General features: G+C 39.5%; 1 protein-coding gene across 6 annotated transcripts in view; it reads right to left on the bottom strand.

Annotated features, from left to right (window-relative positions):
• Nucleotides 1-27,901, bottom strand: part of Ldlrad4 (low density lipoprotein receptor class A domain containing 4) — a 402,230-nt gene that overhangs the window by 168,945 nt on the left and 205,384 nt on the right. For 5 of the 6 annotated variants that reach the window (XM_074070391.1, XM_020180295.2, XM_074070390.1 and 2 more), the window contains one exon: nucleotides 19,517-19,657. The exons of the other annotated variant lie outside the window; for it this stretch is intronic. In XM_074070391.1, coding sequence (XP_073926492.1) covers nucleotides 19,517-19,657 — 141 coding nt within the window. The remainder of the gene's footprint in view (nucleotides 1-19,516; nucleotides 19,658-27,901) is intronic. 6 annotated transcript variants of the gene reach the window in all.

The following is a 27,901-nucleotide window of genomic DNA, read 5'->3' as shown; positions in this document are numbered from 1 at the left end:
AATTGTCACGTATTGTAGCCTTACCTACTTGATCAAAAACTTTCAATGACTTTCTTCAGGACAGAAAACAAAAATTATTTAGCCTGATATCCACAGATTTATAGAATCTGACCCCATCTACCTTTTTCAGTGATGTACCTCAAAGTCAGGCCTCAGCTCTAAGCAAGCTGGCTTATCACAATTCCTATGTCATATCTCTGGTTAACCATTTTCCCACCTGCACTTCTCCCAGGCTTTCCAGAAGAGCAAGAGTCTTCCTGACACACCCTTCCCACCCATGACGACCTCCTTAGGCACCAAGGCTCATAGAGATTTTCCCTCTGCCCCATGTACCAGAACTAAAGATACTGGCCTGCACCTTTAAGGATCCTCTCAAGTACACCATTTTGGCCCTGGATGAAAAAAAAGCTGTACAGAAAACACACATCCTGTAGTGCCCAGCTCTGTGCTTCTTACATATTCAACACTGTAAAGATACTCTCCATGAAATACAGTAAAAAAGGGACACTTTACTACTATTTAGGACATCATTTTCTGCATGAGTATTTTATCTAGAACACTCTTGCTCCTGTCTAGATCAAAGGATTAAAGCATCAGAGGCTTAACTCAAGTGACTTTGTCTCCCAATTTTTAGAATAAAAGAAGTAACAGACACCCAGAACCTCCACAAGAGATTAAGAGGCAACACCCACAGTGGATCTGTCCCTAGCACACATCTCAGCTCAGAGGCCATTTTTGGAACAAGTTGTGTCCATATGAGGGCACACATCTTCTCTTTCTTCAAGAAGGTAAAATACTATATTCTTGTGGCCGATGCACATATCTGAACCCAGGAGTCACCCCATAAATCTCTGGAGTCTGGAACAGGAGGTCTCATCACAAGTAAACAGAATCGAGAGGCAGTTAGCTCTGCCAAGAGTGTGATTCCCATGCAGGCACCTGAGGCCACCGGTATAAGTATGGCACTGCACCTCTGTCCAACCTCACTACCATAAATGCTCACTCCTTTTTTGTAGTGTTTCTTTCTTGTTGTTATCATATTACTGTTGCACTGGGGGTACACTGTAACAGTTACAAAAGTGCTCACAATATATTGCAGTTGAATTCACACCCTCCAACATTCTCCTTTATGCCCCCCCCCTCAATTCCTGGAATAGTTTCAACTGGTTTCATTTTTTCATATTCATACATGACTACATAATGTTACCACCATATTCATCCTCCTAACCCTTTTCCTTATATCTGTATCTTCCTCTTCTTGCTGGTACCAACCCCCACTAGAGAGGACCTGTTTTGTCTTCCCGTTCTGTTTTTGAAAAAAAGGTATTTTTGTTTGTTTAAGATAGCTATACAGGGTATTTCATTGTGACATTTCCATGCATATATGTATTATGACCAGAATTGGTTCACCCCCTCTATTTTTCTCTTTTCTGTCTTAGTCCTCCTTCTTATGGTAGTTTCAACAGATTTAAAAGTTCTGTATTCATTCTTGTACAGGAAGTATTATCAACCGTATTAGGTCATCTTAAGGGTGGGATGGGTTATGCCCTAACTCTAGGTGCAGACAACAGGCAAGGATTTAGGGAAAAAAGAAGGCATTTCTGAAAGAAGTTATACCTTGTGGATGACCACAGTGATATTTCAAAGAAGAGCCATCTGGAACAAAGAAAAACTTCTTCACTGCTTATAACTACAAGTTATACCTAAGCTTTCTTTCTCTCTAGTGATGGTTTACTTTAAAAATATTGTTTAACTTTGATATCCCTTTTTTTTCTTGGAAGGAAGAAGCAAAAAACACCCTCTTTACATCTTCAATTAGTTCTTTGCGTAGTAAGAATGGAAGGAATGGAAAAATAACTATTGCCAAGTTTAGACTGCTGGACTTTCCATATTAAAAGCCTATGCTATCAGACAGTGGTTTGCACACCTGAAATCCCAGCACTCAGGCAACAAAAGTAGGATGACTACAAGTTTGAGATGAATCTGGAATACATGTGAGACTTGTCTCTTAGAAAAAGTTTATCCTAGTGTCTCCACTGAGAAATGACTGAATGCTATCAGCTCAGCTGGTTTGCTCAGAAGTGCCACCCTCAGGGGTCACCTCCGCCTCTGCAGTACATGACATACCACATGATGGCTTTGACTTTCAACTTCATTACTCAAAGATGGTCCCTTCCAAACGTTACTGTATACCTTCTGGACAATATTTTAAGGCAAATATATGACTAATGACCACCAACTCAAACAGTGAAGTGCCTCTCAACTTAACTGCAAATAGGTGGAGTCACATTCCATCTTGTTAGAGGTACCTTACTCTTCGCCCCAATTTCATCCTAATGACCAAAATCTCCTTCCCCCAACCACGACACTTACAGGGAGAGTTTGTTTGGGTATTTTATTTTTGCAGCACTGGGGTGTGAACTCAGGGTCTCACACTTGGCTCAGCAGGTGCTCTTACCACTTGAGCCACTCCACCACCCCACATGGAGAGTTTTGAGACATAAACTCACTACTGGCATCAGGAAAACTCCATTTCTGGCACCCAGGAAATAATGAGTAAAACTACCATAATTATCCTCATACTTAAGTACAGCCAAGCAGGGTACTTAGGAGATTTTTACCTAATTTCCTACAACACCAGTATCAGAACTGCTTATAATGGAATACAGCACTGGAATGTTCTCAGAGACTCCTAAGAAGAGAAACCAAATCAAGTGAGTCTTTAAACCTTTCCAAATTAAGAAGCTAAACCCTACAAAAGGAAGTCAGGACCAGTATTAGGTTCTTCAATATACACAATTAACACAGGTCACCTGTGCTTTAAAGGCACTAAATGATGCTTTCCTTTCACCACAGCCCTTCTCTGGCTTTTGAGGACTAGGTCTGAATTGTATGGCTCTGCGTTCTGTGGAGGAGTACAGTTTAAATCAATAGCGTTATCATACTACAACTGTCCTTTCACGCTCTCCCTAATGCCTAGTAATTGTCAAGTTTGCACTAAAATTGATCAGTAACAGAGGGTCTTGTCTCAACACCCCCTCCCTGAACAGCCTCCTGCCAACCCCTCAGCCTCCCCCAGGAAGCAGGATCAGCATTGATTTCTATCTGATTACAGGAGAGCTTGCCCTGACTTTCCCCTGTTACTTAAGCCGGCGTCTCATTGGTGTCCTTAGAGACCAGGGCTTCGTCAGGCAGAGGGTGTCTAGACAGTATTCATGACCCATCTGTCTGGCACGGCCAGCGATGGCAAACTCCATTAGAACTGAAACCATTTTCCCTCCTCCTCCTCCCATCTCTCTTTCCCTTTGCGAAGCAGGAATCTGACACTGAAAATTACTATCATTGTTGCAATTCTCAAAATAGCACCACCAGACTTTCATTAACATCCACGCTAGACTACTAAATATTTAAAGAAGTGGATAAATTTCATCTGAAGTGGGACAGCCCCGCACACATGAAAGCAGTAACAGAATCAAAATGTAAATCCAAGAGGTTGTTTTTATCTGAGTAAATTTAGTGTCACAGCAGGAGGAAATGAGGCCTAACATTTATTAAAACTTTCCCTCCCATTTGTTCGCACTTTTATTTATTTGAAAAGGCAGAATTATGTTCAAGACACTATGAGATTTTAATTGATCAGAAAACCATCTTGGAGAAACAAAGGCAGCAAACAAAAGGGGTAGGGTGGGGGAAGCAGGCTGCCACTCCTCCCCACCCGCGGCTCACCCTGCTCCCCTGCAAATGCACCCAGGTGGAAAGCTTGTTGCTAGTGACAACCTTCCGCAACCTGACCCAGCACAGCTCCCAATACAGCCAGAGAGATACACAGCCTCCTCCTCACCTAGTTTTAAATACCATCTTGGCTCATTTTCACACAATTCAATAATTGTTTTGTCAAGGATTCTTTTTTTCTTTTCTTAAGTTGAAAGAGGAAGCAGGGATCCCTGTCAAAAGAATATGAACTACTCCATGGAACAGCCAGCTGATTGCAGAGGGCCTCTGCTTGCCTTGACGAAGGCAAGCCACAATTAAGCATTAAGCATGAAGAAGTTTCAGAGCCTCCTCAAGGAGCCATGCTCAAAACTAACTGGAAGATCCTCATCCATGCCACCTACTATTAGGAGCAGGAGGCAGGCAGGCACTCACCTTCCACTGGCATAGCTACAAGAGTCTGAAAGAGCCACAGTGTTCATGCAAGTGCTGAAGAGGTGTTAGAGGTCCAGAGCTGAAAGCTCTGCCTGGCTGCAGTGAGCTTCTGGTACTCATGGCAGGTGAAGGGGGAAAGAGATGGCAGAAACAGAGTTAGCCCAGGGTGCTGGAGTCATGTGCTAGGTCATCATCACAAGGCAGCTCCTGATGAAGAATGAAATAGAGGGGAGCTGACTTCCCCTTGGTCACAAAAATAGTACATGGATGCACAGAATCCAAGAATGGACAGCTTATCCATTGGTAAAGGAAACCCCAAGGAACTCAACAAAATCAATGATCCCTGAATACACTGGGGGTCCTAAGTTAATTTTTCATAACCTATTTGAAAAATCCAGCACAAAACCAAGATTGTCATAATGAATGTATCAATTAGAAATTGTCACATAAACAACTGCTCTCAGAGTACTCACTTCTATGGCCCTTCAGAACAGCAGATTGTTTGAGCTCCCCCTCCTTGCAAACCCTACAAATCTTTTAGGAACTGACAAGTAAATCCCTATCTTACTAGAAAAATACATGAGAAGAGGAAAAAAAGAAAAAAACAAAACCACAGCTGAGTTCAATATTCCAGCATCAAAATATTCCAAATAAATTATCTAAGCTCTCTGAGGTATTCCTATGAAACCTTTTTAGGAGGGTTTTGAGAGAGAAAAATGAGATGATATTCCGTAAACAGTTGGCACTCAAGAAATGAAGCTCCCTTCCTTCCTTATTCCCTACCCCCAAAAAGCTGCAGACCTTCAGATAAGTACTGAGTATCTACTACCTGCCAAGCTCTATTCTAAATGATTTGCTGCATTATTTCTTTAAATCTGCTGAACTGCCCTTTGAGGGAGATATCAATATTAAAGTCCTTATTTTTGACATGAGAAAATCAGGATACAAAGAGCTAAGAAAACTGCTGAAAGCCACAGTGAATGATGAGGCCATCAAGGGAACACAGAACCAAACACTCTACATGATAGTTTAAACTACAGCCTGGGACCTCGTCGTTGTTTATGATGCTGTCTGTCACACTTTGTCTACAGGGAAGTGTTCTCCCAGCAATATTATGAAACCCAGGGTGTGAGGGATACATTGGCACAAAATGGGGACCTGATGTGGGACTCATCAGTCAACTGAGGCTACACACCCACATATGATATGCACACAACATACTCTTCTGTATTTACCCACTCATATATATACCTCCTACACACATGAACACATACACATTTGTGCAGGGAAAAGTAGATACAGACTCACACATACTTGTGCAGACACTACACAGACCACACACATGTACGTATAGAATACAAAGAGCTATACACTACATACAGATTCACACACTCACATTTCTTTAGGGCCCAGTGAGAAGCATTTCACATCTCTTTGGGTCTTGAACCAGTCCTTCACATATCAGCATATGGATATTCAGAACCAAAGGTTTGTCCCTCAAGGGTTGCTGGACTGGGGAATCTTGACCAGTTATAAAGCACAAAGTCTGCCATATTGTAGGACCCACAATAAATATACCGAGTAGGCTTATACTTTGGTTATAAATACACATTTAAGGACAGAGCATTTGGGGAGTCAGATCTTATGTAATCGCTCTCTTTGCCCTAACATAAAGGCTATCAAGATCAACCTCAATCCCCCAGTTCACTAGAAGGGCATGCAAGAAAAAGCTTTTTCATTCTCTGGGCAGACTTCAGTTTTCTGAAATAACAATTCATCCACTCACTCAGCAAATACTATCTGGGGATATCTCATATACTGTAGCCATATGCTACAGTAGAGGGCTAAAGTTCCAGGAAAAAACTTTTATAGGCCCAGGCCTCAGAGGCCATGCTTTATAGGCTGCTGGGCAGTAGCAGAGGAAGGTTAGTTTTCAAGTGCTCACGAGGTTTAGTCAGTGCTCTGGCAGGAGTGCCAGAGCCTAGAAGATGTAAGCAGAGACCCTTCCTTCAAAGAGCTTAGCATCCTGTGGGAATTACACCAATGCCACCTGAAAAGGAGCACAAAGTACTGCAGGGTTCCAAGCAGAATAAAGTATTTCTGGTTATGGGGTAGGTTCTGGAAAGATGACCAACTTGATGAAACTGGTAGGTGGTCAAAACACAAAGGCAGAAAACTCCAACCGAACAGATGGTCTGCGGTGGAGGGAGAATGAGTAGTTCAGCACCAGCTTGTAAGGAGCCTTCCAAGCAGTTCAATACTTCAGTCTGGGCTGGAGACAAGAAGACTGGAGGGACTGTGATATCACGTGGTGTCTGGAGACACCCAGACCAAGAGCAAAGTGTGAAAACTATAGGCCAAGGCTGGCCGCTGAGGGCCAAGAAGCTACCACAGAGAAGGAATAGCAAGGACACCCAAGAGACTATTCAGGTGCAGCACTTGTGATCCCAAAGGATCAGACAGCCTCACAAAGAGACTGACCAATCTTATCAGCTATGTAGAGAAGACTGGTAAAAGAACAGTCTTTTTACCACAGATTTGGTAAAAAATTACCAAATTTTTTTGGTAAAAAAAATTGAAGAAAAAATTACCACAGATTTGGTAGCAAACAGGCAATCCCAGCAAAAGCAGTTTGAAGAGAGCTGCAGTCAGAGGAGGCACTTGAGGCCGCATGTGGAGGCTGGGAGGGACAGGACTGGGAAATGGGCTGAAGAGTCGAGGTGAGCAGGACAGGTGGAGACAGAGGAGGAGGAAAACAGGAGAGTCTGACTGGAAAACTGCAAAGCCTATGGCAGCCAAGAGCCTCAGGAGCAGCTGGAGAGTGGGGAACAGACAGCTCTGGGTCTGCAGATGGGTTCAGTAGAAGATGGCAGGCTCAGAATAAACAGGATGATAAGAAGGTGCTTCAGGAAGTCACAGGCAGGTAGACAAGAATAAGGGGCAGGAGGAAGCTGAAAGAGCATGAGAGGAAAAAGAATTGAGCAGTGAGGTGGTAGACAGGTACATTGCACTCCCGGATGCTGGAAGGTGGGCTAGACACTGCACTCCTGGAGCTTAACCTATCCCCAAACCACAGGATTACACCTGAGAGTTGGTTATCCAGGTGGAGGAGAAGGGATTTCTATAAAGGTTCAGTGTATGCGTCAATTTTGTTTTTTATCGACCAGTTTGTAACAACATAATGAAAAATTCATTGGTTACCTCTGAAAAGCAACAGAAAAACTGCTCATTCTTAAATTAACTCATCCTATATAATATATACTTCCCTGGAAGTATGGGGAAGTATATATTTTATATATATACTGATCAAACAGTTGATAGGGAGTTTCTCTCTCTTTTTTTTTTTTTTTTTGCAGTATTGGGGCTCAGGGCCTACACCTTATGCCACTCCACCAGCCCTTTTTTTGTGCGTGATGAGTGTTTTCAAGATACAGTCTCAAGAACTATTTGCCCAGGATAGCTTCAAACCACAATCCCCCTGATCTCTGCTGCCTCCTGAGTCACTAGGATTACAGGTGTGAGCCACTGGCACCCGGTTGGGGAGCTTCTTGTTATAGAAGTAACCCACTAACTCATGAGGAAAAAGGATGGAATTAGGTTACAACTTTTTCTGCATCCCATAGTAACTGAAAACATCACAGAGTGACAATCAGACACAGTGTGCCTGATGAAGGAAGACAAACGCTCCTATGAAGTAGTTCCCCATGCCTACAACATTCACACCTGAATCTCTCTAGACTTACCTACCAAGAGACAGGAATTACAAGGGACAGATGAGCATACTTCAGTGATGCCACAGGGAAAGTAGTTAGCAAAACCCAGAATGCCCAATTAAGTCCACAAAACAAACAATACATATTTTGTATTGTCAAGATACAAAAATCACAGGGGAAGAGAGAGGAAGGGAAAGGTAGGTATGGGAAGACAATCTACAGAGAAAAACACTTATTAAGGAGCATATCAGTCCATTGCAATGTTTTCATCTTCTTTAGATACTGCTTCAAGCAAATTGTAAACAGAATAAATCAAAACACACATTTATAAGGCAACTGGAGAATATGTACTATAACAGGATATTTGATGATATTAGAGAACTACTGATAATGCTTCCTGAAATCATTGTAGGAAAAATACAAGGTCTGGTAGCTGTGAGCTCTGATTGCGGTTTTCCATATGGTTATGAGCTGGGTCCCAAAGTTCTCATAAACCAAAGGTGGGAAATTGCCAGCTTAAGGTAAAGTAGAGAATGGCTACAGCTTGATGCCTAAAAGTGGCTGATATTTTGAACACAGGTGACAAGTAGGGTTCCAGTTCCTTTGCAAGGAAAAAAGTAAGGTGGGAAGAGCTGGTTTGAGAATACAGGCAACTGGCTGGATTTTAAATATACATTTTATCTGTTTATTACCCTAAATGGCCGTGGGTACGAGGGAGGATTCTTTCTGAAAAACTCCTTAAAATCCTAGCGTAATTGGATACACTTTATTAGCTTCAGTTCATTGGATTGTTGAGACTCAGTTTTATGAGGCCTCCTAAAAGAAAAACAGCAACTTCTACCTCCATAAGGCAAGGAGCTGCTCCACTCCCCACTTGCCTTGAATTAGATTCTCTCAGTTAATTGGAATTCCACTGAGCTGAAAGTAGAAAGTTGTTCCGGTTGACAGCTGGCTTCTTTTCAGCTTTGGGCTTCCTCATCAGGTCCAGTGGCATGAATTCCTCAGCAGTGATTGCTTAAGGAACATGATTGCCAAGACTCTCAGAGTACACAGCTCTTTCCAAGCTGCACAGACTATTGCTTCTGGGAAGTCAAAGGCACTCTGCTTTCCCTCACCAAGGTGTGGTAAAGGAGCCTTGAAAGTGTACTGCAACAGGAAATTCCCAGGTTGGCAGCACTAGTGAGGTGGGGGCTCTCTGAGGACAGTCCGGGAGTAGTAATGCTGGCATCAGGTTCCCAGACACAGCAAACCCTCAGGCAGACGGTGTAACATTACATGCCTGCTACTTTATGGACCCAACCCATTTTTCAACTCTATCTCATGCTGTCCCCCAGCTCCAGCAGCCCCAGTTGTCAGAGGCTTTCTTACTTGAGTCCCAAGATGGTACCTCCTTCACTGCTCTTTCATGCTCATGCTGTTTCAGGCCCTGACATTCAGTTCCCTCCTTTAGCCATCCAGTATATCTTATCTCTGAAGCCACTATGATCACTAGTCCAACCAGAATGATTCTCTCCACACTCCTGAACCACAAACTGCTGGGACAACTCAGCCCATCCAACATATGTTCATATTTAGGTATCTTTGTATGAATGTGATTGAGATCCCTGACTCTCAGTAGCGTGACAGCAGGACGTATGTTTTCCTTCATTCCACTGTAATGCCAGGTATAATGATCAGAGAAGGGACTTAATAAATAATAGTATTTCTATGGTTAGTGCTCAGGAGTACAATATTTTGATAGAACAGTCAAAACATTATGTGAAAAGGGCTGGGAAGTAAGCCTGACAGCATATTCTCTCTTCCACAGAAAGATACATCCAGAAACTCTCCCCATGAGATAAGCTCATATTGTAATTAGTAGCACTGACTATGAATAACACTGGACTTTTTTTCTAATCTTAATGCTAAACTTCAGCAAGTATCAAATGAGAGACAGAGATGACCAAGACATCTGACCCTTACTACATTCCAGACTCATCTGGAAATACAAAAGATTCTACCTTGCTTCAACCTAAGTATACTCAAATATCAGAGCATAGACTATTTCCTGTAGAAGGAACAAAGGAGGCCAAATACACCAAATATCTTCTTAAACAGGAAAAAGTGAAGCATTACTACTTTTTCTAGAGTACAGCATTCTATAGCCAAGAATTCCTGTAGTAATTTAATTTCTTCAAGGAAAAGAGGAAGGAGAAGCTTATTAGCAATTAGTACTCCATGAAAGGGACATTGTCCCTCAGCTACAAAAATGTACTGGTAGGTGATCCAATAAAAAAAAAAATGTGTATACAGGAGAGATCAAAGATGGTGACCAGAACACAACCATGGACCTTCTGACCTCCATGATCCAGGGACTTTGACAAGAAGCTGGAGACATGCTTGACTGAAGTAAAGCACCAGGGAGAGCTGAAACATCAGCACTCTGAACCCCTAGCTCGTGGAAGGCCTCTCCACCCCACCATATACTAAAAGAATAGCAGGCGCTGCATGTCAAGCCCCATCCCATAGGCCAGCAGAGCCACTGCTTCACACACTGAGGGAACTCCGATCCTCCAGCCCTGTTCTTTTGCCCCACCAGGGCTGTGCTACCCCAAACTCCCACCCCTTGGACCCACAGGATCTCTGTGGGAGGAGCCCTCAAGGCCAGGGATCCACAGATATTTAAGATCTCTGCCAGGCCACACCCCCTCCCCCCCCTCAGGCCTGCACAGCCCTGCAGGAGCTCCATTTTGCTGGGCCACGCTCCCGAGCCTTGCACGATCTCTGCTTTGCCGGCCAGGCTCCCAAGGCCTGCACAGCACTGCAGGAGCTCCGACTTGCTGGGCTGCGCTCTCCAGCCCTGCACGATCTCTGCTTTGCTGGCCACACCCCGAAAGCCTGCACAGCACTGCACAATATTCACTCTGCAAGGCTGTGCCCCTAAGGCCTGCCAAGCCCAGGATCCACACACACAATCTCCATTCTGCTCAATGGTGCCCCCCAAGTCTGTCAAGCCAGGGATCCACAGACACGCAGGATCTCTACTCAACTGGCCTGTGCCCTTCAGGCACGCCAAGCCTACACTCCAAAGGCTCACTACTTCACCTCAGTTAAAGGCCTCCACCCAAAGGCCCTTGGGATGCCACCCACTGTCCACTTGCCACAAGAAGGTTCCAAACCTACCTAAGAGACACAGATAGACAGGTCTCGATGCTAAAGAACTAGCATCAGAACAACTAAGACTGCAATTCTACTGCTCCAGCACTGGTGATTTTTTTTTTAATTTTTAATTTTTATTTTTTTCCCTTCTTTAAGGGATTTGCTACCTGGTTTACTGTTTGATCATCCACCATCTCTACCATTTTTTTCTCTTTTCCTCTCTACTCTATTCCTTTTATCTTTCCATCTCTCTCTCTCCTTTCTATCCTTCTCTCTTGGTTTTGTTAGTATTGATATTGCTACCCAGCTAATACTAAATTACACATAGTTCAGGGATAGAAATGTTACCTAGTGGAAATATGGGAAGAAGAAAAAGGGAAGGAAACTATTTCCCCCCAAAACATAAAGTACTGCAGGATTTAGAGCAAAATGAAGACAATGGATACCCAGACCCAGACTCCAACAAAACAAAGATCAACTATACCAAGGAACCCAACAAAGCACACAAGAACTCACTGAAAGAAGAAATCCTACAAATAATTAATGAGAATTTCATAGAGATGTTACTAGACATGGTCAACCAAAATGTACAGGAGGCACTCAAGAAATTCCAAGACAACAAAAACAAAGAATATGAGAAAACCCAGAAACAAATACATAAAATCATAGAAGCCCTAAATAAACGCCAAACTGAAACTGAGATGACTACAAACAGAGAGATAAACGAATTAAGGTCAAAAACTGACAATATAAAGAGGAAGTAACCCAAGATATGGAAAACCTCAGAAAAAAAGAATGAAACAGAAATACAAAACAAAATGGAAGGCCATTCCAGCAGAATAGAATAAACAGAAGACAGAATCTCAGAACTTGAAGATGAAATGGCAATTAAAGGAAAAACTGAAGAACTATTAGTTAAACAACTCAAGACCTGTGAAAAGAAAATGCAAGACCTCACTGACTCCAAGAACAAACCTAAGAATCATGGGCATTGAAGAAGGAGAAGAGGCGCAAACAAAAGGAATGCGTAATATATTCAACAAAATAATAACAGAAAACTTTCCAAATCTAGGGAAAACTATGCCCATTTAGATATAGGAAGCCTCCAGAACATCAAACAGACCTGACCAAAACAGAACTACCCCACAACATATTATCATTAAAACAACAGGTACAGAGACTAGAGAAAGAATACTGAAAGCTGTAAGAGAGAAGAAACAAATAACATACAAGGGCAAACCCATTAAAATCACAGCAGACTTCTCAACAGAAACATTAAAAGCAAGAAGAGCATGGAGTGAGGTCTTCCAAGCACTGAATGAAAATAACTTCAATCCTGGGATACTCTACCCAGCAAAACTATCATTCAAAATAGACCGAACAATAAAAGTCTTCCATGATAAGCAGAAACTAAAACAATATATGACCACCAAGACACCACTACAAAAGATTCTCCTAGGAATTCTGCAAACAGAAAATGAAAGCAAACAAAACCATGAAAGGGCAGGCAAAACCAAACCACAGGAGAAGAAAAGGCAAGAAAGCAGAGAATAATACTGATTCAGCTACACACAATCAAAACCTTAATAAACAAAGACAACTACATGACAGGGATCATCAAATACTTATCAATATTAACACTGAATGTTCATGGACTAAATTCCCCCATCAAAAGACATGATTGGCAAACTGGATTAAAAAGGAAGATCCAACAATCTGCTGCCTACAGGAGACCCATCTCATCTACAGAAATAAGCACTGGCTGAGAGTGAAAGGCTAGAAGAATATTTACCAAGCCAATGGTCCCCAAAACCAGGCAGGGGTAGCAATACTTACCTCAGACAAAGTAGACTTCAAACCCACTTTGATCAAATGAGATAAAGAAGGACACTCCATCCTAATGAAAGGAGAAATACACCAAAAGGAAATAACAATTATCAACCTATATCCACCCAACGTCAATGCACCCAATTTCACCAATCACGCTCTGAAGGGCCTAAAAGCATATATAGACTCCAACACAGTGGTAGTGGGAGACTTTAATACATCCCTATCACCAATAGATAGGTCATACAACAGAAAATCAATAAAGAAATCCTAGAACTAAATCACACCATACATCAAATGGACCTAGTTGATATCTACAGTATATTTCATCCAACTTCTGCACAATATACATTCTTCTCAGCAGCGCATGGAACCTTTTCCAAAATTGATCACATCTTAGGGCACAAAGCAAGCCTCAGCAAATATAAGAAAACAGAAATAATCCCATCCATTCTGTCTGACCACAATGCATTAAAACTAGAAATCAACAACAAAAACAGCAGTAAAAAACACACAAACAATTGGAAGCTGAACAACACATTACTCAACGATGAATGGGTCACTGATGAAATAAAAGAAGAAATTAAAAGGTTCCTGGAAGTTAATGAAAATGAAAACACGACCTACCGGAACCTATGGGACACAGCAAAGGCAGTCCTAAGAGGAAAGTTTATAGCCATGATTACATATATCAAAAGGACAGAAAGATCTCCAATAATTGACCTAACACTACAGCTGAAACTCCTAGAAAAACAAGAACAAACAAACCCCAAAACAAGCAGAAGGAAAGAAAGAATTAAATAAGGGCTGAAATCAATGAAATAGAAACAACAACAACAAAAAAAAAACCATACAAAGAATCAATGAAACAAAAAGGTGATTATTTGAAAATCTAAATAAGATTGACAGACCTCTGGCAAACCTGACTAAAATGAGGAGAGAAAAAACCCAAATCAGTAAAATCAGAAACTCAAAAGGAGAGATAACAACAAACACCATGGAAATCCAGGAAATCATCAGAGACTACTTTGAGAGCCTAAATACTAATAAATTTGAAAATTTCAAAGAAATGGACAGATTTCTAGAAACTTACAACCACCCAAAACAAAACCAAGAGGATATTACTCACCTGAATAGATCGATAACACAAAAAGAAATTGAAGCTGCCATCAAGAGCCTCCCAAAAAAGAAAAGTCCAGGACCTGATGGATTCACTGCTGAATTCTATCAGACATTTAAAGAAGAACTAATGATAGCCCTCCTTAAACTGTTCCACGAAATACAATGGAAGGAACATTGCCTAACTCATTTTATGAAGTCAATATTACTCTCATCCCAAAACCAGACAAAGAAACCTCCAAAAAGGAGAACTACAGGCCAATTTCCCTAATGAACATCGATGCAAAAATCCTCAATAAGATAATGGCAAACCGAATCCAACAACACATCAGAAAGATCATTCACCATGACCAAGTTGGCTTTGTCCCAGGGATGCAGGGGTGGTTCAACATACACAAATCTATAAATGTAATACAGCACATCAATAGAAGCAAAGACAAAAACCACTTGATCATCTCAATAGATGCAGAAAAAGCCTTCAACAAGATCCAACACCACTTCATGATAAAAGCTCTAAGAAAACTAGGAATAGAAGGAAAGTAACTCAACATTGTAAAGGCTATATATGACAAACCTACAGCCAACATCATACTTAATGGTGAAAAACTGAAACCATTCCCCCTAAAATCAGGTACAAGACAAGGGTGCCCACTATCCCCACTCCTATTCAACATAGTCCTGGAATTTCTAGCCAGAGCAATTAGGCAAGAAGAAATAAAAGGAATACAAATAGGTAAAGAAACTGTCAAAATATCCTTATTTGCAGACAGTATGATCCTATACCTTAAAGACCCAAAAAACTCTACCCAAAAACTCTTACACCATAAACAGCTACAGTAAGGTGGCAGGATACAAAATCAACCTACAAAAATCATTAGCTTTTCTATACACCAACAATGAACAAACTGAGAAGGAACACATAGAAACAATTCTATTCACAATAGCCTAAAAAAATCAAATACCTAGGAGTAAATTTAACAAAGGATGTGAATGACCTCTACAAGGACAATTACAAACTCCTGAAGAAAGAGATAGAGGAAGACTACAGAACATGGAAAGATTTCCCATGGTCATGGATCGGTAAAATCAACATAGTAAAAATGACTATACTACTGAAAGCAATCTACATGTTTAATGCAATTCTCATCAAAATCCCAATTACTTTCATCACAGAGATTGAAAAATCACAGAGATTGAAAAAATTTAGGGTTCCAAATGAACTTTAGGGTTCATTTGGAAACAAAAGAGACAGCAAAAAGCCAAGGCAATAGTCAGCAAAAAGAGCAATGCTGGAGGTATCAACATACCTGACTACAAATATATTACAAAGCAATAACAAAAAAACCAGCATGGTACTGGCACAAAAACGTACATGAAGACCAGTGGAACAGAATAGAGGACTCAGATATGAACCCACACAACTATACCCACCTCATTTTTGACAAAGGTGCCAAAAATATACAATGGAGAAAAGACAATCTCTTCAACAAATGTTGTTGGGAAAAGTAGTTACCTGTCTGCAAGAAACTGAAACTAGATCCATGTCTATCACCCTGTACTAGCATCAACTCAAAAATGGATCAAGGACCTAAATATCAGACCTGAAACTCTGAAGTTACTATAGGAAGGAGCAGGAAACACTCTGGAACAAATAGGTATAGGCAAAGACTTCTTCAATAGAACCCCAGCAGCCCAGCAACTAAGAGAAAGGATGAATAAATGGGACTTCATAAAATTAAAAAGCTTCTGCACAACAAAAGAAATGGTCTCTAAACTGAAAAAACCACCCACAGAGTGGGAGAAAATATTTGCCAGCTATACATCAGACAAGGGACTGATAACCAGAATATACAGGGAACTTAAGAAACTAAACTCTCCTAAAATCAATGAACCAATTAAAAATGTGCAACTGAACTAAACAGAACTTTTTCAAAAGAAGAAATTCAAAGGCCAAAAAACACATGAAAAAATACTCACCATCTCTGGCCATAAAGGAAATGCAAATCAAAACCACACTAAGATTCCACCTCACTCCTGTTAGAATAGCCATCATCCAAAACACCAACAACAACAAATGTTGGCAAGGATGTGGGAAAAAAGGAACCCTAATCCACTGCTGGTGGAAATGCAAGCTGGTGCAACCACTCTGGAAAAAAATGTGGAGACATCTTAAAAATCTAAACATAGACTTGCCATATGATCCAGCAATTCCATTCCTGGGGATATACCCAAAGGAATGCAACACCAGTTACTCCAGAGGCACCTGCACACCCCTGTTTACTGCAGCACTATTCACAATATCCAAGTTATGGAAACAACCAAGATGCCCCACTACTGATGAATGGATCAAGAAAATGTGGTATCTATACACAATGGAATTTTACTCAGCCATGAAGAAGAATGAAATCTTATTATTTGCAGGTAAATGGATGGAACTGGAGAACATCATTCTGAGCGAGATCAGCCAGGCTCAGAAGACCAAAAATTGTATGTTCTCCCTCATATGTGGACTTTAGATCTAGGGCAAATGCAGCAATGTGGTTGTACTTGGATCACAAGAAAAGGGGGGAGCACATAAGGGAGATATAGGAATAGATAGAAAACCCAAAACATGAAAGCGTTTGATGTTCCCACTCTAGAGGAACTAATGCAGAAACCTTAAAACGACAGGTTATCACTAGCAGGGGATTAGGAACCAGGAGAAAGATCAGTTAGAGATGAATCAACATGGGTCATAACACATGGGTACATAAGAGCAATAGTAGGAATCTTTCTGTTTAGCTGTTCTTAACTCAACTAGCAAAAATGCTTTGTCTTTCTTATTATGCTTATGTCTTTTCTTCAACAAAATCAGTCACAAGGGCAGAACTGGACCTGCGTGAAACTGAGGAGGTGAGGGGGTAGGGTGGGGGAGGGGCAGTCTGGGGAAATGACCTAAACAATGTATGCACATGTGAATAAATGAACAACAACAAAAAGAAGAAGACATACAAACTAAAAGAATTGCAATCATGTCATAAAAATCTTAGGAATGTGTTTAAGAAGAAATACAAAAGACCAATAAACAGATTTTAAAAAAATGTGTGTCATCTATTAAAAACTCACTACACAGTTATTAGTAGGAAATAAAATAATTCTTGTTCATTTTATGTTCTTGCTGGGCAGGACATAGAGGAAGAATATATTCATTCCATGTTAGGTCACCCTCTAGGCTTCACTGACTGTGAGGCTATATAGCTTTAAAAAAGGAGGGGGGAGGAGCATCGACAAAGGGCAGGAAGTTCATGACCTCAAGGAACAGAGTAGCACGTTCAGAGAGCATGTACACACCCCTCACGGATTGACCTGCCTCCTTCTGGCACTTGGAGAGGCTAGGCAAAAGAAGCATAGGGGCAGCCATTGCCAGGTCACAGCAAGCCACCTTCAGATGGCACAATTCCTAGTGAGCCTCCCAAGGGAACAGAATGAGCAGAAAACATCTAAAACCTATGGTAATACATTCACTTCTGGACCCCTGGAAACTCCTATTACATATGAAGCATGGTCCTGACATTAAAGGCAGAAAATACAAAGTCATGGTGATTTACCTCCCCAAGAAATGGTCAAGCAGTGAGTAGGAATTAGGAATTATGATGACAATGATGTGATCAAGTAAACTACACTTTTCATGCATTTCATTTATAGCAATTTTATATGGAAAAATTATTTGCATTTCATAGATAACAGAATCTAAGCCTTTTAGGCTTACTTCCTTGAGCCAAAACTTGAGCCCATTCATGAGAAAGACAGATGAGAAGGGTCCCTGGTGTGCTGCCTGTTAGTCTTCAGGGACACACTTCCCACTCTGCTCCCAGCCCTTCCTTTCCAACCCATCACTCTCCTCCCTGTGCACCCTTCCCTGTGTTGGTTTCTGTGCACTCAGTAGGATACCAGAGCATGAGTGCATTGAGGTCATCGAGAACTGGAAAGCCAGAGGCTATTGGCCACATGATTCCCATGGAGCTAGCTGTGGTACACAAAAGCTAACATACAAACATAACCTGAGGAAAACATGGGACCAATGCCAAGAAACCACATATACCTAACCCTAACCTTTGAAAAGTATGTTTTAAGCATGTAGATATAGAACTTGAAGAATGATCAATATAAGAAAATGTAAACTGAGACAACAAAAAATCTTGAGGAAACTATATTCTTAGACTCTTGAATTTAGCAAGCATAATAGCATACTTAAAATTTACCGAAGCACAGTCATTTTTCATATTGGGGTATATGTAGCTTTCCCTCAATTTAAAAATACAGTAGGAATAGAGAAAATAGTTTCTTTTCTTAAATTCTCTTCCAGTCTCACAGTTGTAGCATTCATATTTATGTAGTCTAATTTCCATAGCAAAATGTTTTAATCTGCATCAAATGTAACTCCTCAAAATAATGTTAGTAAAATAAACAAGAGGAGCTGAATGCATCCTGAAATTATCTCAGTAAGAAGACCCCATGAAAAGGGTTGTCAGCTTTCTTCCACTGTAACAACACTTGAGGTGAGTCAATCTAAAAAGAAGAAAGGTTTATTTTTATTACATTTTCAAAGGTTTTAGTCCATGATCAATTGGCCCTATAGCAAGGCAGCAAGACATAGTGAGGAGTACATAGTGGAGCAAAGTTGCTGATCTCTTAGTATCCAAGAAGCTAAGAGAGAAAGAGAAGGGACCAGGGTCCAAATACCATCTTCAAAGGCATGCCCTCAAATGACCAGAAGATCTCCAAGGAGACCCTACCTCTTAAAGGTTCCATCACCTCCCAATAACACCATGAGTTGGCAACCAAGCCTTCAAGTGTCCTTTAGGGGCACTTATCTAAGTCAGACCCAGGAGCAACATGGCAAACACTCTCCCTAGGGATGCTGCTGCAAAAAGATTCTTTTACTCTCAACCCACTTCCCTTAGCCAAAGGAAAAAATAGAAGACAATAAGCCACTTTTCCTAGGACAATTTCAGTAGTGTTTAAGCTACATTCTTTCACCTTCCTTATCATAAGAACCATGAGATTTCACATCGTCAAGTCCAAGAAATGCTGAAAGACTCAGTCTTGGGGATTCATACATGTAAAGATCTCATAAAAGTTGTTTTCCATTCAGTATCTGATAGAAAAACATATGATCAGAATCTTTAAATTTCTCATAATTTCTTCTGCTTTCTTGATTAATTATAGAACCTCCATTTATCTGTCATTCCTTATTTAAAATTACTTCTGAAGTGGTGCACTCTACAGCAATTCTATAAAACTATGTGGAGAGTACTAAATCACTATGAGACTTCTTAGAATCAAACAGTGCCTCTCAGATAAGTACCAAAGGCATGTTACAAAACACAGAATCACTGGCCACTTCTGAGAACAGACTGCATTTCTCACTACTAGACCTCTTCTATCAAAAAAAAGTTGTCCTTTGTGAAAATGCAAGTCTCTTTCCTTAATCTGAAAACAGCATTTCCATTTCCCAATGACCCTACTACCTCCTATCTACTTCAAAAACACTACCACATATAACGTTACCAAGGTGAGTGAGAGGGACTTACAGTTGAAGATGCCTGGAGGTGGATGCTCAGTCACCAGGAGACAGTTTTCTTCATCACTGTTGTCCCCACAGTCGTTCTGTTGGTTACAGACCAGTGAACCAAGATACAAGCATTTACCGCTGGTGCAGGTGAATTTGCACTCTGAAAAAGTACAATATAAAGCATGAAGCAGTCAATGCAACCTTGATGCTCTTGAGTTGTTACTGTTGTTGGTTTCTTCCCCCCAAATGCCTGCCATGATGGTTTGGGAGCTAAGATTATCTGGAGATCCCAGGAGATTAAACTTAGAGAAAGGTCACCTGCATAATGTCCTTTCTTCTTTGAAATGCCCAGGAAGCTCATGCTCTTTGCAGAAGCACTCTGAGGGCTGTTTTGTCACTAACCACAGCATGAGAAACACAGCTTGTGCTGTAAGACTAACACCTGTGGCATTATATTATTGTGCTTGAAAACAACTTTGGCAGTTCCTGTACCTCCAAGGATGGGGAGAGCCCAGGCAACAGTGGTAGGGGCTCTGAAGGAAATGAGAGGCTCCAGCTTGACTGAAGGAGGCTCATAAATTTTACTTCCAGCATTTTAGTTTAAAATGCTCAGCATTTTATTTAGTAAAATGCTGAGCAAACTACTTAAACCTCTCTGGTGTTCATTCATCTTGTGCCTAAGAAAAGCAGTTTAATAACAGCAGAGATAGAATTGATCTTATAATATAAAACACGAGAAAATAATGCGTGCTCTCTGCTAACTAAGAAACCTCAATGCCAAAGGCCACAGTGGTGAAGTATAAAAATAGTATGGAGAATTGGGAAAGACAGCAGATTGTGGACAGTCACCACATCCACAAGTCCTCACAAACCTGAAAGAAAACCTCAGGTTTGTGGCTGCAAGGGTAGGAGGTCAAGTTAGTTTGTTTTAAATTTAAAAAAAGGGGAGGGGTATCAATATAAGGACAGACTGTAGCTAGAAGGACCACCAACCTCTAAACCTGTAAAAGTGCAAATTCGCTGTTGGCATATGGTGCTGACAGAGACCTGCTGCACCTGTCACCACCACTTGAGTTTTGTTAGTTATTTTTTGCCTTTTTCCCGTCTGGACCTGAGTTGCCTCCCGTTCACAAAGACTACCTGACATTTTAAACACTGACACGCAGGCCTAAGAGCCTTGCCAGAGCCACAGGGCAGTTGCTGACTGCAGAGTCTTAAGACAGTCACCGACTGCCAACCTGCATTCCCTCCAATACAAAAGACCACAAACCAATCAGGTGAGCTAGCCACTTTCAGTCTTGAGGGATACTGCACAGAAAGCTCAGCTCGTGAGAAATAATAATCCACCCAACCACCCCTGAGAAACCTCCCACCCACCATGAGAAAACTTTTGGCTAAGTGAACTGACTGAAGGCTCCCAGACCAGAGCAGCTGGGTAGGAATAGCCTCTCTACCCAAAGGAAGGGCAGGGAGTGAACATGCTAGCCTGCTAGAGCTCAGCATCTGGGTCTCTATCCCAAAATAAGAACACATAGGTGGAATGGCCTGCTAGCTAGAGCCTTTAACTACTGCCCAACCTAATGTGTACACATATTCACAAGTTATAAGAGCTTTTTGCTCCTCATTCCCCAAATGAAATATTGAACTGGAGGCCAAATATTGAACTGGGGAAAAAGAGGGAAAAAAGCTTATCATGGACAAGCTATAGAAGCCACTGAATTCCCTGAACAGGGAAAAAGTGCAGACTCCAAAAGTGGAGACTGCTTTCTAACCCACTACCTAAGCTTGGAGAACCCACAATCAAAGCACAATAGCTACTTCACATGCCTAGAGCTGCCTCACCTCGTTCCAGCAGCTGCCCTAATAAGAGTCCTACTCCCATCTCCTGACATGTTACACCTGGGCAATCTAGGGCCCCGAGGGGACAAATGAGTAAATACAACATAACCATAGACAAAAACCTGAGGAGCAAAGATGCAGTGCACTGATATACCACAGAAGACATCCACTCTTCTCAACAAGGAAATAAATATGGACTTTAAAAATATTTTTGTTAAAGTTTTAAGTTGTCTATCCCTCTTACATTGCCAATTTTTTCTCCATACTTTTTGTTTTTCTCCCCCTTTTTTCCTCACCTTTCCTATCATTTACTGACCATTAACTAGTGGTTTAATTAACCTCTTATATTACTCTCAACCTTTCTATCCTTCTGCAACCTCTGACAATAGCACCCTTCTCCACAACAATTGAACTGTATATCTACACATTAGGGTCTTGTGTACCTGAAGCCCTCACACTTCACATACCTTCCCCCACTTCCTCATCTTCCTTCCTCATAAATCTCCTCTCCCACCCCCATTATTTTTAATACCTAAGTTTTAACTTCCATGCAAATAAGTTTCAATTTTCCAGCCCCCTATTATATAGAGATAATACCAACAAGAATATTATACTTCATGTAAATATCCGGTACGGTATTGAATGATGAATTTATTATTGCTGAGTTATACTCCCAGGACAGTGGTCAGAAATGGCTCAACAGCCTAGCCAATAACCACTTCTACCAGAACATAGAAATTAATTCAAGGGAAAAACTTCAAGTGACTAAAACCCCAACCAACCAATCAACTACAGATGAGCAAATCTCAAAATAAAGGCATAAGAAATGAAAAGGTAGGGGACTACAACTTCTCAAAAGGTCAATACACAAAGGATCTGACAGATAGTGAAGGGTCTGAAACCTCTATTTCCAAGCTCAAAAGAATGATAATAAAAACAATTAACAAAATGAAAGAAGACATGCAAAAACAAGTCAATGAAATCAAGAGACTAGGAATAACAGCTAAAAGAATTAAATAAGAAGGCAAATAAATGAACTCAGAAAGGATTTAAACACACATCTGAATGAATTCAAGGAAGATATAAAACACAAATAAATGAAATAAGAAAGACCATACAAGGTGTGAAAGGGGAATTTAATAAAGAAATGGAAAGCCTCAAAAAATTGAAATTCTGAAGATAAAATACTCCTTAAGTCAAATAAAATATACAGTTGAAAGCCACTCCAGCAGACTTGAACAAGTAGAAGACAAAATTTGAGAACTTGAAAAACAAAATAGATGAATACATAGGAAAAAGAATGAAGAAATATAAGTGGAATATGCCTTACTGTATGACTCCTTTTAAAAAGACTAAACCCACAGATCATGGGCATTGAAGAAGGAGAAAAGGTACAAACCAAAGGCATAGGAAACATACTCAACAAAATAATAACAGAAAACTTCCAAATTTTGAGAAAGAGAAGCCTATCCAGGTACAGGACACCAAAAGACACAACCAAAATGAAACCTCTTCATGGCACACAGTTTAGTTAAAACATAAACTATAGAGAAGGAGAAAAGAATACTGAAATCGGCAAGGGAGAAATGTCAAATCACATATAACAGCAAAGCCATGAGCAGATTTCTCAACAGAAACCTTAAAAGCAAGAAGGGCATGGAGTAAGACATTTCAAGCAGTGAAAGAAAATAATTGAAAATCTGTATTACTCTACCCAGCAACACTATCATTCATAATTGAGGGAGGAATAAAAATCTTCCATGATGAACAGAAACTAAAGCAATTTATGACCAAAAACCCCCAACATTCCAGAAGATACTCAGAAGAATCTTACAGAAGATTAAGAAAAACATATTCATGAATGTGTTACAATAAATAAATGTCACAAGATGAGTACATAAGCGAATGAATAGGAAAAATCAAACACACACACATGCAACAAAACAGAAAGAATTACCACTATACCCCATTTCAATATTAACAATGAATGTTACTGGTCTTAACATCCCCATCAAAAGTTATAGACTGGCTACCTGGATTAAAAAGCAAGACCTAATTTATTGTGTATAAGAAACATACCTCATTGACAAAAACAAACATTGGCTTGGGGTAAAAAGGTAGAAAAAGATTTTCCAAGCAAATGAACCCCCAAAACAGGCAGGAGTAGCTATACTTAAATCTGATAAAGAAGATATCAAACCTAAATTAGTAATAAGAGACAAAGAAGGCCATTTCATATTAATTAAAGGAACAATACATAAAGAGAAACTAATAATTGTTAACTTATATGTGCCCAATGTTGGTACAACCAACTTCATTAAACAAACACTACTAGACTTAAGGCACAGAGAGACCCAACAAAATGATAGTGGGAGACTTCAATACCCCACTGTCACCAATAGATAGGTCATCCAGACAAAAAAAAAATCAAAAAAGAAACTGCAAAATTAAATGATACCATTAACCAAATGGACTTAACAGGTATCTACAGAGTATTTCACCCAGCTGCTGCACAATACACACTTTTCTCAACAGACCATGGAACTTTTTCTAAAATGGATATTTTAGGACATAAAAGAAGTCTTAACAATTACAAGAAAATTGAAATAATTCCCTCTATCCTGTCAGACCGCAATGGAATAAAACTAGAACTCAAGAACAAAAGAAACTACAGAAAATATTCAAACACATGGAGACTGAACAACATATTGTTAAATGACCAGTGGGCCACTAAAGAAATAAAGGTGGAAATAAAAACAGTTTCTGAAATGAAAATGAAAACACAACCTACCAAAAACTATGGGATACAGCAAAGGCAGTATTAAAGAAAAAAGTTATAACTATAAGTGCCTCTGTTGAAAACACATCAAAATCTCAAGTAAAAGATCTAATTTTACATGTCAAGTTTCTAGAAAAATAAGAACAAGCTAAACACAAAATTATCAGAAAGAGAGAAATAATTAAAATAAAGGCCAAAATCAAAGAAAATGGAAACAAAAAAAATCAACCAAAGAAAGAGTTGGTTCTTTGAAAAGATAAATAAGATAAACCCTTAGCTTATCTGACCAGGAGGAAGGAAAAGACCCAAATTAATAAAGTTAGAGACAAAAAAGGGGATATCACAACAAATATCAATGAAATACAGAGGATCATTAGGGAGTACTTTGAAAACCTATACTCAAATAAACTTGAAAATCTAGAAGAAATTGATAAACTTCTAGAGGCATCTGACCAACCCAAAATGATCCAAGAAGATATAAATGACCTAAATCTATTTTTTAAAAAAGCAATGAAACTGAGCAGTAATAGTCTCCCAAAAAATAAAAGCCCAGGACATGATGGATTCACCAGATCTTTAAAGAAGAACTAATACCAACACTCCTCAAACTTTTCCATGAAGTGGAGAGGGAAGCTAGTATTACACTCATTCCAAAACTGGACAAGAAAAGACAATAAAAAGGAGAAATATAGGCCAATCTCATTAACAAACAAAGATGCAAATTTTGTCAATAAAATACTAGCAAACAGAATTCAACAACACATTGAAAAGATCATACATATGCCATGATCAAGCTGATTTAATTCCAGGGATTCAGGTATGGTTCAATATATGCCAATCAATAAATGTAAAACAGCATATGAACAGATGTAAGGACAAAAATCAAATGATAATCTCAACAGATGCAAAAAAAAGCCTTTAACAAAATTTGACAACCTTTTGTAATTACAGCAGTGAAGAAACTATGAACAGAAGGAATATACCTCAACATAATAAAGGCTATCTATGATACAACGATAGCCAACATATACTAAATGGAGAAAAATTGAAACTACTTCCTCTAAAATCAAGAGAAGGGTGTCTACTCCCCCAAGGCAGTGTCTACTCCTAGCCCAGGCAAGAAGTCAGGAGGAAGGAATAAAAGAAATTCAAGTAGGGAAGAATAAGTCAAATTATCCCTATTTGCACATAATATCTTATACCTAAAAGACCCTAAAAAATCTCCACCAAAAAACTCTTAGATACCATAAACACTTTCAGCAAAGTAGCAAGACACAAAATCAATATACAAAAATCAGTAGCTTTTCTATATACCAACAATGAACAGACTGAGACAGAATTCAGGAAAACAATCCCATTTACAATGGTCTCTTAAGAATGAAATTCTTAGGAATAAATTTAACAAAGGAAGTAAAAGACATCTGCAATGAAAACTATAAATCACTGAAGAATGAAATTTAAGAAGACATCAAGAGATGGAAAGATCTCCAAATTTCATGAATCTGCAGAATTAATATCACAAAAATGGCTATAATACTAAAAGCAATCTATATGTTCAATGAAATCTCCATCCAAGTTCCAATGATATTCTTCACAAAGATAGAAAAATCAATGCTAAAGTCATATGGAAGCACAAAAGACCTGGAATAGCCAAGATAATACTAAGCAAAAAAGAGCAATAACTGGAGGTATCAGAATGCCTAACTTCAAACTAAACTAGAGAGCCACAGCAGTAAAAACAGAATGGTACTAGAACAAAAACAAACACAAAGACCAATGGAACAGAATAGAAGACCAAGACATAAATCCATGCAGTTAGAATCATCTGATTTTTGACAAAGGAGACCAAAACATACATTGGAGAAAACACAGCCTCTTCAACAAATTGTGGATGGAAACTTGGATTATCTGTATGTAGAAATCTAAAACTAGATTTTGTTTTCTATCCTGTACTAATATTAATTCAAAGTGGATCAAAGACTTTAATGTAAAGCCTGAAAATCTGAAATTACTATGGGGAAAAAATAGGGAAGACACTGGAACATACAGGCATAGATATTAACTTTCTGAATAGAACTCCAATAGCTCAGCAATTAAGAGAAAGGATCAACAAATGGGACTACATAAAACTAAAATTCTTCTGCATAGCAAAAGAAACAGTAATACTGAAGAGACAGCCCAGAGAATGGGAGAAAATCTTTTTTCCAGCTACACATGTGACAAAGGATTAATAAGCAGAATTTATAGAGAGCTCAAAAACCTAAACTCTCAAAGAATCAATGACCCAATGAAGAAATAAATAGGCAAATGAAGAACTAAACAAAAATTTTTCAAAGGAAGAAGTACAAATGCCAGTAAATACATGAAGAAATGCTCAGCATTCTTGGTCATAAAGGAAATACAAGTCAAAACCACATTAAGATTTCACCTCACTCTAGTCAGAATGTCTATCATCAAGAACACAAACAATGACAAATGGCAACGATAGGGGTGAGGAATGAACCCTCACACACTGTTAGTGGGAATGTAAATTAGTATAACCACTATGGATAGCAGTATGGAGGTTCTTCAAAAAACTAAAAATAGAACTACCATACAATCCAGCAATACCAGTCCAGGGCATATATTTGAAAGAAATGTTAAGTTGGAATACAATAAAGACACAAATACACCCATGTTTAATGCAGCACTATTCACGACAGCCAAACTCTGGGAATAGCCCAGGTTCTCTGCAACTGATGGATATGTGTGTGTTTGTGTGTGTGTGTGTGTGTGTGTGTGTGTGTGTGTGTGCATGCGTGCGTAGACACACACACACACAATGAAATATTATTCAGCCATAAAGAAAAATCAAATTATGTCATTTGCAAATAAATGGAGATCCTCATGTTAAGTGAAGTAAGGTTTCAGAAAAATAAAGGTTTCATGTTTTATCCCACACATGAAAGATCTAAAAGATAAATGTATACACAAGTAAAAACATGATCATATATACATATATCTATGTATATATACACAGATATACGTATATCTGTGTATATATACACATATATAGAACATTTTTTCAATAATGAAAATGTTTGAGAATAGGGGGAGGAGGGAGAGGAAAAGAGAATGACAGAGAGTGAATAATATTGAAATAAATTGCATCTGTGTAGGAAGAAGGCACAGCAAAATACACGGAAAGCTGTTGTATAATAGGGCTAGAGGGGAAAGGGTAATGGAGAGTAATAGAGAGGAATAACTGATTAAAGTACAATACACTCATGGGTTGAAAACCATGGCAAAACCCCTTCAAATAATTGAGTATATACTTAAATAATGAAGGAGAGAAATGTAAAGCAGGTAGGGATGATACTAGTAGTAAGGGTAGGGTGAATGGAGAAAGTAAAGGAGGGTGAATATGGTTGATGTGCTTTATTTTTTTTACTGTTGTGCTGGGTGGGGGTACATTGTGGCATCCAGAAAAGTTCTTACAAGATATCAAATATATTGTACTTGAATTCACCCTGTCCATCATTCTCCTTCATCCACCCCCCCCCAATTCCTGAAATAGTTTCAATAACATTTGGCTGATGTACTTTATATACCTATGAAGACAGAACATGGAAATCTGTCAAAATCATTTTAAATAGGGGGAGGGGAATGAGAGAGAATGATGGTAGGGATGAACCTGAACAAGGTACACTGTAAGCGTACAATGAAATATCACAATGAAACCTCCTGTACAACTAATATATGCTTTTTAAATAGTGTAGAGCCCACACCTAAACCCTTGTTGTCACA

Source organism: Castor canadensis, chromosome 4, assembly GCF_047511655.1.
Source record: "Castor canadensis chromosome 4, mCasCan1.hap1v2, whole genome shotgun sequence".
Classification (NCBI taxonomy): Eukaryota; Metazoa; Chordata; class Mammalia; order Rodentia; family Castoridae; genus Castor; species Castor canadensis.
Note: the sequence above shows the minus strand (reverse complement) of the source record. Positions and strands in the feature narration are given on the sequence as shown.